The sequence below is a fragment of the Glycine max genome, chromosome 9, assembly GCF_000004515.6.
Source record: "Glycine max cultivar Williams 82 chromosome 9, Glycine_max_v4.0, whole genome shotgun sequence".
Classification (NCBI taxonomy): Eukaryota; Viridiplantae; Streptophyta; class Magnoliopsida; order Fabales; family Fabaceae; genus Glycine; species Glycine max.
Genome location: NC_038245.2, coordinates 9,296,996 through 9,311,028, shown reverse-complemented (window position 1 = coordinate 9,311,028; position 14,033 = coordinate 9,296,996). Strand labels below are relative to the sequence as shown.

At 34.1% G+C, this 14,033-nt stretch overlaps 1 protein-coding gene across 1 annotated transcript; it reads right to left on the bottom strand.

Annotated features, from left to right (window-relative positions):
* Positions 1 to 13,310: 13,310 nt before the first annotated feature.
* On the bottom strand, positions 13,311 to 14,033 carry LOC102668721 (uncharacterized). The gene has a single exon (XM_006587024.4). It carries the CDS (start codon positions 13,833 to 13,835, stop codon positions 13,596 to 13,598), a length of 240 nt encoding a protein of 79 aa, XP_006587087.1. The 5' UTR covers positions 13,836 to 14,033; the 3' UTR covers positions 13,311 to 13,595.

The window sequence follows — 14,033 nt, the reverse complement described above, 5'->3', positions numbered from 1 at the left end:
CATCGCTTGGCTTTCAGGCCTGCCAGGCCCTAACTTTACAATGGATGTGGTATAAGAACTGAAGAGATAAGAGGGGTGAAAGAAAGAAAGGGAGTAAATGAAACCCCTACTAGAGGGGGGTTTGTGGTGTTCTCTTTTCTGCTTGGCTTGACTCTCTTTTTACAGTTGTTATAGTGGACTTGGGCTTGATGCTAAAAATCTTCTTTTTTGATATTTTTTTTATATCTTTTGGATTTGTTTTGCTTGTAATCATATCTTCTTGAGACTTTCTGATATTTTGGATATTTTCTCGATCTTTTTCTCTTTTAATCTCTCATTTCCATATCTGCAAGTCATAAATAAGAAAAATATCAAATCTTAACATTTAAGCCAAAGATAACTGCTAAATAAATATTTTTAAAGATATTTTCAATATATTTTTATTATCAAAATAACTCATATTTAGCAGTTATCAGTTCTATAAACCCATTTGACTCCTATAGGTTGCTTGTGTTGAGGTCTATCCACTAGCTCCCAAGTGTCATTCTTTTCAATCATTTTTAGCTCTACCTTCATTGCTTCTACCCACTTATCATCCATCTCAACTTCTTTAAAATCAACAGGTTCCATGGCAACTACATTACTCTTTTCATAAATTTCAGATAAGAGTCTTGTACCTCTAACTAGAAAGTCGTCTATATCATCATCAATGAATTGTGGAATTTCTGGTGGTTGCTTCTTTATTGACTCCTCCCAACTCCATTGTTTTTCTTCCATGAACTTGACATCTCTACTTACAAGAGTTTTTCCATTTTGTGGTTGAAAAATTTCGTAAGCTTTGGAAGTATTGTTGTATCCGATAAAAACTCCTGGTTCTGCCTTCTTGTCCAACTTGTCTCTTTTAACCCGTGGTACAAAAGAAAAACAAAGACAACAAAAAATTTTCAGATTCTGCAAATCTGATTTGTAACCAAACCAGCCTTCAAATGGGGTTTTTTTATTTAGCACTCTGGATGGTAACCTATTAAGCAAAAATACTACAATGCTTGCAACCTCTGCCCGCAGCTTCTTTGGTAATTCCTTTTCATACAACATACACCTTGTCATCTCCATGATACTTCTATTTTTTTCTCTCACTTACACCATTCTGTTGTGGGGTGTACAGTACAGTGAGTTGGTGCTTTATGCCAGCTTCTTCACAAAATTTGTGAAAGGTGTCATTTGCATATTCCTTCCCATTATCTGATCTTATTGTGCGTAACCTGCAACGACTTTGATTCTCTACCAATGCTTTATGTTTCCAGAATATGTTAGCTACCTCAATCTTGGATTTAAAGAAATAAATCCAACAAAATCTGGAATAATCATCAATAAATGTAATATAATATCTATTACCATTCAAAGACGTTATTCTCTAAGGTCCTTCGACATCTATATGTACTAACTGCAATTTTTGTGTTGCTCTCCACGTTGTTTGGGAAAATGGTAATCTAATTTGCTTGCCATGTTGACAAGCTACACAACCAGACAGTTTATCTTCAAGCAACGAAACACCTTTCACCAAGGCATGTTTTTGTATGTATAGAAGTTCCGCAAGGTGGAAATGTTCAAGCCTTTTGTGCCATAATTCAATGTTGTTGCAGGTGCTTGAAAAAGCTATTTGCTCCTCCTCCATTAGATTTAGAGCATAGTTTTTGGCCCTCATTTTCACCTTAAAGACATTTCTACCTTCTGCATCCTTAATCAAGCACCATTTGCCTTCAAATATAACTTTGAAGCCCTTTTCAACTAGCTACGCCACACTAAGCAAATTCTGGTCAATGTCAGGCACATATAAGACATCAGAGATATGTTTCAAAACTGTTAAATTTTCTATAGTAACAGTTCATTTTCCTTTGACTGAGATGAAATCACCATTTCCAATTTTTACTTTGGAAACAATGATTTGTCAAGCTCTTTAAAAAGTGTTTGGTCGTTCGTCATATGATTTGTACAGCCGCTGTCTATTAACCATGAATCACTGGAACTATTGCTTTTAGCAAAACATGTTGCAACAAAGAGTTGTTCTTCTTCTTGTTGCTCCATGGACACCTTTGCCTCCTCCGGTGACTTGCAAATCCGCTCTACATGCCCCAACTTACCACATTTTCTGCACTTGATGTTAGGTCTCCACCAACATTTTTTTTAGAGTGGTTTGTTTTTTTGCAGTGTGGACAAGGTGAAAAAGTATCATTTTGTTGCTTGTTGGAGCTTTCAGCTAGCTTCTTGTTCTTCCATTTATTGTTCTTCTTATCTTTGCCTCCTCTTGAGTTTTGTGCTTTTATACGAAAAGCACCTTGTATTGCTTCCTCATGTCTCATCATTCTCCTCAGTTCTTGTGCCTGTAAAGCATTTACCAATTCTCTAAGGGTGATATTTGACAAGTCTTTTGACTCCTCTAATGCTGATATTTTAGATTCATATTTTTCAGGTACAATAACAAGTATTTTTTGAACTATCCTTTCGTCAGGAAAATCCTTACCGATGAGACGTACCTTGTTTGCAATGCTCAACAATTTGTTAGCATAACTTTTGATAGTTTTTGTCTCCTTCATGCTCTGCATCTCAAATTCTCGAGCCAAGTTAAGTGCCTTCATGCCTTTGATTCGCTCACTACCCTAATACTCTAATTTAAGGTAGTCCCAAACGTCCTTCGTAGAATTCAAATTCATAATTCTCGTAAATATGATTTTTGAAAATGAAGAGAAAAGACAAGCTTTGGCCTTGACATTTCTTGTCTTCCTCTCTTTGTGATTCTTCAGCTGAGCCACTGTAGGATTTTCAGGCAGTGGCCAAACTGCATAGTCTTCTTCTATCGATTCCCAAAGATCTAGTGCTTCAGGATGAGTAGTCATCCTTGCAGCCCATAGGTCATACTCCTTACCATCAAAAACTGGTGGTGGTATTATGTGTGTTGTGTTTGCTTCCATTATGGTTTTTCTCAACTCACTGATCCCTCAAGATAATGGCTCTTAATACCAATTTGTTGTTGAAGATTAGATAAAAGATAGAGGAGAACAAATATATTTTCGAAGAATACATAGTTGTTATTCATTTGCTCTTTAAATAGAGATAGAGTCAAATATACAAAACAGAAAATCTCTTATTTTTAGACATGACTAAAACAGTTTCTAGTATGATAAAAAAAACATAATCATGACTCTTAAAAAATAGATCCTAACAACAGACAATTTTAAATTTTAAAAATTAGCTAAAACATCTACATAAGCAGCTATTGTACACAGTTTCAACAAAAGCATATGTTTTATGTATAATATTAAATGGTAGATGTTATTTTCGAGCAGTATAGCATATACTTTGTGTCATCAATTATTATTGTTAGGTAGAGTTTGTCTAATGTATTGTTGTTTAAAGCAAGCAATATCTTCACTGGTCTTGCTGAGCTAGCCAAAGATAGCTTGAACTTATTTCTTAAACATTTCACTTCGTCTAGCTCTTGTATACTTTTGAGCTGGAGGGTCTTCTTCTTTAGCTAACTCCTTACATTGTTGCCAAGAATATGAGGCAAATGCGCATTGTGGCTTTGAATCATCCTCAAAGACTCATCCTTAAGACGCATCTCCCATCTGTATGATGTCAACTTCATCTCCAGATCATGGTGAAAGTCTGAATATCTCCAATTCTCAAACAAAGGACTATCTTGAGGATTGAAAATACCTAGTTCTTCAATAAATATACTGCATCCATAATATCTGGGTGAATGCATTGAAGGAAGACGTATTCGGTAACTAACCCCATAAGATCTTGCTTATTATATGTGCACATAAATGGCATTTCACCAAGAGAGTAAAGTTGGAGATGAGAAGGCAAATTATTCTCCATGCCAGCACTATGGAAAAAAGAATCATCATCCTCATTTCAGATGCTGGAAAAGGTCTGATATTTGTTGTAAAAAATGCAACCAGCTTGGTCATATTGCAAAAATTTGCAAGAACAATAGGTAGCCTCAAACTGAAGCTAAAGTGGTTGATCAACAACAGGATAAGGAGGAGCAGTTATTTGCAGCAACTTGTTTTTCCACCAACAACAATGGTGAAAGTTGATTAATTGACCATGGATGCACACATCATATGATCTAATATAATGAGAAGTTGTTCAATAAGCTAGACAGAACTACCATTCCAAAAGTCAAAATACACAATGAAGACCATGTAAGCAACTGTAGCACATGCCAACAAAGGAAGCAGTCAAGGCTACCATTTCTACAGGTGGACATCATCTTAGAAATTGTAGTTGATTCATACAAACCTTGGACATCATCTTAGAAATTGTAGTTGATTCATACAAACCTTGGAGGACCTTAATTAACCTGAATTATTTCTTGAGATTGAAATCTAAACTCGTAAGAGCAATGTTAATAAAACTCAACTTGTACGTCACACGCACGTCACAAAAGCAATTGAAGGTTTAAAATCATACAAAAAGGCACTACAAGCATTTGAACCGTGAACCTTATAAAATAAGAAGGAAGATTACCATACCACTAATCCACAACTTGCACTATGTCATATGAAATGCAAACAAAATTTAACTCTTCATGAATGAGGAATTACTATTGTTGTTGGTTATTAAGATCTATACATATTTTGGTTTATTTTTTATATACATTGGGTCCGGCTCAATTAGTAACTCACTGATTCCATTGCTAACCCATCAACCAAGTATCTCTACCAGATAAATGATTGGGTCAATTTTTATAAGATTGCGTAGGAGTTTTTAGAGGTTTTAAGCTTTGAAAATCAATATGATTGTATTTTTTTTACACTGCAAAGGAATTATATTATTACTATAAAAGGTTGGGTTTGATACAAGAAATATCAAACCACAGCCATCACAGTACATATGTGAATGAGAAAACATTGATTACCAAATAACCCAATAGATCCCTTACACACCCCACTGCCTCATGTTTCTATTTCCACCCCATATCAATGAATATGACAGAATGCATGTCCAATGCCCCTCCTCTGTTACACGATATATAAGTCCTCATCGTGTTTAATTTCCCCAATGTAAACGTAATAGGATTTTCTACCACTAATCCAATCCTATAGGTTAATAATTTAATTTAATTTGTCTTCTGTGTAATTTCTTTCCTATTTCCAACATATATTAATTCAAGCTTCATATCACGAACTTATATATACACTACTAAGCAATAAGGACCCTCGTACACGGTATACCACTCAAGCACAAAGGTAAAAGAGATTCTAGGAAGAAACAAAATTCCCTGCTTAGATGTATGGGATTACATTATTAATCAATAATCACATTATTCAGCTTACAGGTATTGAATCCACACCCCAGCGCATCATTATTATTAAATGAGTACAACCGGTGGGAATCATGAAGTATGAGTGATCTTAGTAAAAGAGAAAAAAAAAACGATTTTTGACGCCACAAATCTATGTGACACCTAAAAAGACAAAGATAGAAAAGAGAAAGAAATGTAAGTATAATAAAGTGATATGATACGATAGAAAAAAACTACGAGTATTAATGAGTTGTTAAGAATTATAAGGTGTTCACATATTGGCACTGAGAGTCGGTGACTCGTGTGGCATAGTATTTAGCAATGAAATCAGAAGCTTTTCTGTCAATGCCAGGCTCAGCAACCCAATGTGCTCTGTCTTCATCACTTGCAAATATCCTTCTTCCATTGCCACTACCTTCCAAATACTCATCATACCTATTCCCACTTGAGAAACATGCTCCCATTGTCGCTTTTCTTCTAATGAGATATGCAAGTTTTTCACTCTCAACACTCTCAAACAAACAACCCCTTTAATTTCTAATGTTAGTTTTGAGTGCTTTGCTTTCACATGCAGTTGTTTGTATTTATAGAGTGGCAAATCACAAGGTTATATTAATATACCACGTACATCACCCTACTTTTTATTTATGTGCAAAAAGGAGGATAAGGATTCTCTGAAATCACTGATAACTGATAAAAAATGGTTATATCTTATATGATTGTAAAACACGAAGGAAGCATAAGCTTTCTCGTCCTCTACTTTTGAATTGTCGCGCAATAGTTTCTCACCTACCTAGCTACGTGACATACTGTTCAACTTTGCTTTTGTTATTTACGATTACTATTTTTTCCCTGGATGCTTTCTTTTTCTCATGTAATTAATGCTTACAGAAATATAATAATGCAGAATATAAACCAATAATGCAAATTAACTCAAACTAATTTAATTGGTTTAATTTGGATCTTCACACTCATCGATAGTTCCATTTTGTGAACACCCTTGGTTAATGAATGCGTGTTGAAAAGTTTACAATTATGTATTTGAGATTTTATTGATGGCCCACATTGTACAATTTTCAAAGAAAGTTAATTACCAGCAATATTCCTATATCAATAGTACTTTTAAATTATGAAATCTCTTTCTTTCCCTAATAATCTTACGTGAGTTACATACAAGGTGCACACTATTTTGCCATTGGGACCATGTCAACTTCATATGCATGAGTAATTGTATATTTAAACCACGCGAATCAATTCCTCACACTTTACGCACGTTCCAATGTAAAATTTTTGGCTAAGATAATTTGTGCATACATTCCAAAATCACAATCAACAAATCAACATCAATTCTGTCAAAATTAATTTTATATAAACGTCCTGCAATGCTCTCTAGCTACATTCTGATGGTACCAGGAAGCAAGTCACCTCAAACAATCTTCAAAACTTTTCGTACGTTTCCTAGATTTTTTTTCCTATTCTTCTGTAGTCTAGCACTTAGACTGTAGCCATTAGCCTTTAATTAATAGCCTTTAGTGATCAGTAGTTTATAACTTCATTAGCAACATATATAAAAGTTGTTTGAAGCCCTCTTTAAGAAAAAAATTCAGGTTTGTTTCAACACTTTCTGTACTTATAATTTTCATTTCAGCTGATTGTATGCATAGGTTAATTTTAACTTATAGAAAATTATTTTATTTTTTTCTCTTATAAGTGTACTTATAAATAAGTTTATCCAAATACGTTGCCAAATTAATGCTTAACATGCATTCAATAGTTGGGAAAGGCTTAATTAGATTCCATATCCATTTAAGAGATCAAAATTTGTTGTTTTGTTAGAGCGTTTTCAATAGTTGGTTTTAATTTCAAAGTCATGCACAATTTAATTTCTACCAGAAACACATTAAAATTGCAAAGACTAATTGGGTAACTTACTAGATTTTTGCCCCATTTCATCTATGTTTTCTAATCATATTTTACAGAGGTATAAGAGGTAAAAGACAAAAGCATCTTGGCTTCTTTCAAATATGAATACGTATAATTAAGGACCACAGAAGCAAAACTACATTCAGTATGATCTTTACAATCATTTAGTAAACTAGATGTTTGTTGCAAGTAATTCATTTCCAACTAAAGCAACAATTGAAACTAATCAAAGATGCTCTCTATACCTGAAATTACTGCATTGAAAAATAATATGAACTAAGTATACAAGACCTGTGTATTTCAAAATAATTGTTGTCTATCCGTCTTAACAGATAACTCCAAATCAGATTCCATCTGTTTGCAGAAAACCATGTTTTTTTCTGTTTCAAGACCAATTAACATGCTAAGTACGAATATGAAGTGCTGCAAATAGAAAAATATTCCCAAAGTATCCAAAAAGGTTCTCAAATGTCACGCTGTATAGGGAAAAAGTGAAACATGAGTTGAGTTGACATTCATCTATACGTGCTCAAGCTTACATGGCATATAGTATATATTTCGGACTGAAAATTTGTAGAAACTAGAAACTAAAGTTGTTATAATTGAATAGTATTCCCGGCACTGAAAGCAGCATTGTACTAAAAAAGGCAGAACTGAGAACCTTATGATTCTAATGATAGACATTGATTGATGAGAAAGATGCTGGGATGATGTTACACGTATGCATGCTGAGATATCTTGTCTTTGTGATGTACACTTTGGTTGTGATTCCATGCTGCCTTTGCCAATGGTTTTCCTTGAAATCGAAAGAGGACAAACTTCTTTTTACACAATTAACTTTTATGTTTGCACTTAGAGTGCATAGATTTGAGTCTAACTCAATTTCAAAGTCCCAAAAGTTAATTTGTAGAATGAGGATTGTTTTTCAATTATATGTTTTAGTTTGACACTATCTCTAATCAATATAGAACTTAAATTTTTTCCAATAAAAAAATCAAAAAAATCAAAAAATGATAGCCAAAGTTTCAAAAAAAATTCAGTAGACCAATCGAGTATATGGATCATCCAATTCGAACAAGTATTTGCACCTTTCAAGCTTATTGCTTAAGAGCAAGCACTCATGCCTTTTAGACTTAGCACTTGAAGAGCTATGAACGGCCTGATGAGGTTGCCTCTTAACACGAGTAGGCTTCTGATCATTGGACCAATAACACTCAAAAAATAGGCATGGCCTCCTTGGTCATGCCAAGTTATGCATTAAAAAGTTGTTGATGATTCTTGTATTCTTAATCGACTTTAAGACTCCCTAGCATCCTTATACTAAGACATTAATAATAGTTCACAATTGCAATTGCAAATGTTAAGGTTAAGGTTTTTGGGGCCTCACAACCATAATTGCAGTCATCCTAGTCACGTTTATCCTCGTTAATTTTTCACAATATCAAAGATCTTAATAAAACTGTAACCTTGATCAGTGTGATCACAATTATTTAAAACCTTCATAGAGCGCATTGTAGGAAGAACAAATCTGCATACTTACAATTTAACTTATGCTTAAATCTACTTTTGATCCGTATAGTTTTATGATTATGCAATTTTAATCTCTCAAATTTTTACTGCACATTTGGTTCCATATTTTTTAAATTGAGTAATGTTGGTCCTTGATTCATTAAACTTTTATCCAATTTTTAACGTAAATCATTGATATGACATGTTAGTGATGATGTGGTACTGACATTATAAATGATGTAACACTAGGGTTTGAAACTACATTTGATGTCACATTAGATAACGTGACATTTGTGACACCCTCTACCCCTCACATATATACTAATAAGGAATAAAAAAAATTCAAATATTAATTAAAAGTATTTTTAAAACATTTTTTTTAAACAAGTCTTTCAAAGGGAAAAAAGGCTCACATTCATTTTCTTCTACATCATATTCAAACTTGTCCAAATAAATAATAAAGTATTCTCGACTCAACAAGGTCTTCATACAATTAATATAGAACCTATATCCTAATGTCACATCCTATCGGAGCGTTGTGTTCTCGTGTCCTCTAGCATGAGGTTCTTCATAGTCATCCACCTATTCATCTGCTCCCCCGAACACAAAGTTCAAGATCATCACAGGATCCAAACACAAACAGCAAATCGGGAGTGAGTTATCACATTGCTAACTACTAGAGAGAAACAACACAACATATAGTAGCCAAATACAATTTACTTAGCATATCTCACATTATTTCATCACTTTGTCCTTCATCAATCACACTTTTCATCCATCAATTACACCTTTCAATCATCAATCACTATACACAGAAATCACACACTCCGATCAAGACATAATAACACATCAATTTCATAATAAACAATTAGCAAGCGTATGCGACAATTATGCTAAGACTCAAGCCTATATGCAATGTGGTACCATGTCAGTGAAAAACCACTCTGGGGCGCTTAGGAGTACATAACAAGACACACCACACAATGGGTTTGTCAGGTCACTCTCACTAAGTAAGATCATAGGGAGACCAGTCAGGGTCATGATGTTTTGCGAGAATGCTCCAACCATATGAGATCAGCATAGGCTTAAAGGAGCACTCAAACCCGGTGACCCCCAAGGCCTACACTCCGAAGAGTCCGTGAGGGCCTCTCCCTCCTGATTCAGGTCCAACCCCTAAAATAATTTTTGCATGCAGACACTGCTCATGAATTATACAATACCCACGACCTTACACTCGTGTTTTAAACACGTTCAACACAATCGCACTATGATTTAACACTGGCTCCTAAATAGGAAACCTACATTTTCTCTTTAACACTGCGCATCAACATTTTTCTCAAGATAACACTGGTCGGGTTATTGTACAATTCATAGCTTACAACACAAGTAATTTCACATCAAGTGTTAACTACACACTTATCCACAACTAGAACTCATTCACAATTTCACTTCTCATAGTGTGACAATCCACCATCACATGTTTACACGTATCTCACAAATTAACACATGTTCAACTTTACACTTATACTCAATCTCAATAACAATATTATAATCTCAAAGCAACATATTCTTCTACAATTCATCACATACTCACAATTTGAATCATCATTTCATATCCTCAATATAACAATTTATATAAAACACTATCACAATATTAGGACTAAAATCCCTTAACTAATATTACACAATTATATCAAAATCATAGGTCGAAATATACAAATATCAAGAGCACAATTTATCAAGCAATTTTCATTAGAACATCAATATTTTATTTATAATCATAAAGGAAAAATTGCAATTTAATAAACATCTCAAAATAAAACCCCAATTTAATCCTCTAAGGATCCCTACACATGTTCTCACTAATCCCCAACTGTGAATAACTCATCCCTTACCTCTAAGCGGGCTCACGTGTCTTCAACCAGCGATAGCAACATCTCTAGCGGTTCCCGGAAATTCTTTCAATTATTCATCCGACTGCTCCGATAGAATTCCCAAACGTCAGAGAGACGGAGAAGAGATTGAAACCTCCACTTGTGCTGTCTTCATGCGATTCCTTTTTCTCCCTACACGAATAATATCTCGCAAATCCCAACGGTGGAAGCGTGCGAAATTGAATTTCGAACAACATATCCAAATTTCACAATAATCCAACGGTTAACGAAACCGGGATCGTAGTTTTACCAAGACAGCTCTGGGTTTCTGCGGGAAAGAAAAAGGCTACAATGCGAAGGGTGTTTCTCTCAGTTCAGACATGATATCAAAATTCCCAACGGTGAGAATGCTCGGAATTGTGTTGCGAACAGATACTCAAATTTCACAACGATCAGACGGTGAACGGGTTCAAGATCGTCGTTTTTCTGAGACTGGTTTGATGGGCTGCGGGAAAAAGAAAGGGTTTTGAGAGGAGAAGGGGAAAAACGAAAATGAGACCAAGAGGAGACAGATGACTTAACATAACTATTTATACCTAGGGTACTCAGCCTATTATTTGCTCTATATTTATTTATTTCTAAAAAGCTTTTTAAATTTATTTACGAAAAATTGGGATGTTACAACATTGACACATGTACTAATGTGACACTAGAGACCAAAACTACACATGACAGTGCAACATTAGCGCATATGTCAAATTGTCCCAAACATGTGAGTCTGACACACATCAACATATGAGTGCTATTTCAAGCAATTTCTATTAAAAATTGGATCAAAGTTTTACAATTGACCAACATTGCTGATATTACTACCTGGGGATCAAATGTGTGATAAATTTTTTGAGGAACCAAAATTTTAAAATAGCAAAACTAAAGAGACCAAAAGTGGCTTTAAGCATTTAACTTTTTTTGTTACGATTTCTCAAGGAACAATGTGATTTTGTTACATTTTCGTTTTTATTTTTTTACTCTTTTAGAGACACTTCAGCATGTCAGTACACATTTAATGGTCAGTAAAATACATGGAAATTAAAAGATATGATAGTAAAATGCACACAAAAAATGAGCCATAAAATTCATAAAATAATTACATTTGACTGATAAAATATACAATTAAATCTACAAAATATATATACATATGTATATAATGTATCTTATCAAATTGAGCTGGCTCGAGGGGACACTGTCTTGTTCTCAATTCTTCCATTTCTTTCCCTTGATGGAAGAGTAAAATTAAAAAAGATGCAAGCTTATCTTTCGAATTTGAAGACATCCGATTTTTGTAGGTAGTTACCATATTCCTGTTCGATGCTGCATATCTGTTTTGATTTGTTACATCACATGTATCTACTCATAATTGTGCCACTCATCCAAAATTGATGTTGCTTACTTTCCACATGAACAGAATTGTACTGTCTTCAGTTTTTTCTCCTTTTTAAATACAGCATTGCATGAGCATGCTCTTTGAACTACACTTTTAGACTTCAACTTAAGTAAAATGAAAACAACATATGAAAGTTCAACAAAATGCAATATACCCAAGAAGAAGAGGGGAAAAAGAAAGCTAAAGAAAGAAATTAACAAAGTGCCTTATAGAAAAATGAAAATTTAGAATTCAAGTCCCCGTCATGATTGAAAGAAATTAATGATGTGAAATACTAACTTACAGATAACGTTGAGCTATATTCCTGTAAAGTTTGTTATTCTACGATCAACACCCCCTCCCCTCAAAACAAAAAATGTGTCTTCAGTGATATGTCAGAATTATTCGTTTACACCTCACAAGCCCCTTTCCGTACAATTTAGCATTATCCGACATTATTATTATTATTATTATTAATAGTTACTGTATCAAGTTATAATATTCTTCTGTTGTCTTGACTAGGGCAAAGGAATATTGTGTAAAAAAGTAAGCCAAATGACGGGACATGATGCATCAAGAACTTAGATTAGGTAAAAAAGACAAGGGAAAAAGTTACAAGCAATGTACTCACACATGCATGTAGTTATATATTAAGTCCAGATTCTCGTATTCCAGATTCCCTCCTTAATAAGAAACCGTGTCCCATCAACATGATTTTGCAAGATTGATGCAATGATGCTTGTATATATAAACATTATATTAGTTATATTATACAGTTATAATAAGCCCTTTTGTGCTATGCTTATAAAAATAAATAAAAAGTTATGCTATTGTATCTATGTAACTTGAAGAAAAGTAAGAAAGAAACTATGGCAAATACTAATCCAAGAAATCACCTTAAATTTGTGCTAGTAGAGGTCCTTGTATGCTATATATTGTATGTGTAGCTTCAAGAAAAGTAAAAAGAAACTACTATGTCAAATATTGCTGATCCAAGAAATCACGGTAAATTTCTGTTGGTAAATTATATGCATAACTTGGAAAAGTGTAATAGATTTTGTGCTTGGCATTTTAATATCCAGATTGGACCTTTTTTCTTATTTAATTTTAAATTTTAATTGAGCCAGTTTGAGATAATAGTTGCTGTCAAGAAAAACTGAAACTATGCTGCCACATGAGCTAAATAAACAACATAATTTCTCAACAAAATACAGCATGTATCAAATATGTTCATGAACATCAATATCACAAAACACTCTCTCTCCACCACATGGAAAGGAAAAAGAAATTTTAGAGACAACCAAGAATCCATATATAGATTTAAAGGGGTGACATAGTAAAAGTGTAAAACTAATCAAAATTCTAATAACAGTGAATCAATTTTTACATTATTAATGACCACATTATTCCAGCTAATTAACAAATATTGGTTCCACACCACAAACACATCAATACAACCAAATGAGTACAGCCGGTAGGAACCAACCAAGAACACAACCGGTGGTCTGAGAAAAAAAAAAAACAACCTTAGCTACTTGCAAGAATGGGAAGCAATGAAGAAATTAGGGCAATTTCAAGAAGCAAATTGGTGTTCGGAGTCGGTGACTCGTGAGGCGTAGTATCTAGCAATGAAATCAGAGGCTTTTCTGTCAATGCCAGGCTCAGCAACCCAACGCCCTCTGTCTTCATCACTTGCAAACATCCTTCTCCCACTGCCACTTCCTTCCCAGTACTCATCATAGCTACCCCCGCTTGAGAAACATGCCTTGAACACACTCCCAAAGGAGCAAGTAGAAGACCTCTTTGCTCCCATTGTCTCTAAATAATTCTCTTCTTCTTAATGATTTTTATAATAGTCTCACTCTCAATTTCTCAAGTCTCAACACTCACCAACAAACAAACAAACCCTTTTACTCTTTTCAATGATATTTGACCCTCTAAGCTGCTATAATGTGACTAAGCAAGTGTCGAGTGATTTTCTTATCTTTGTTGTAACTTGTAAGTAGCATAC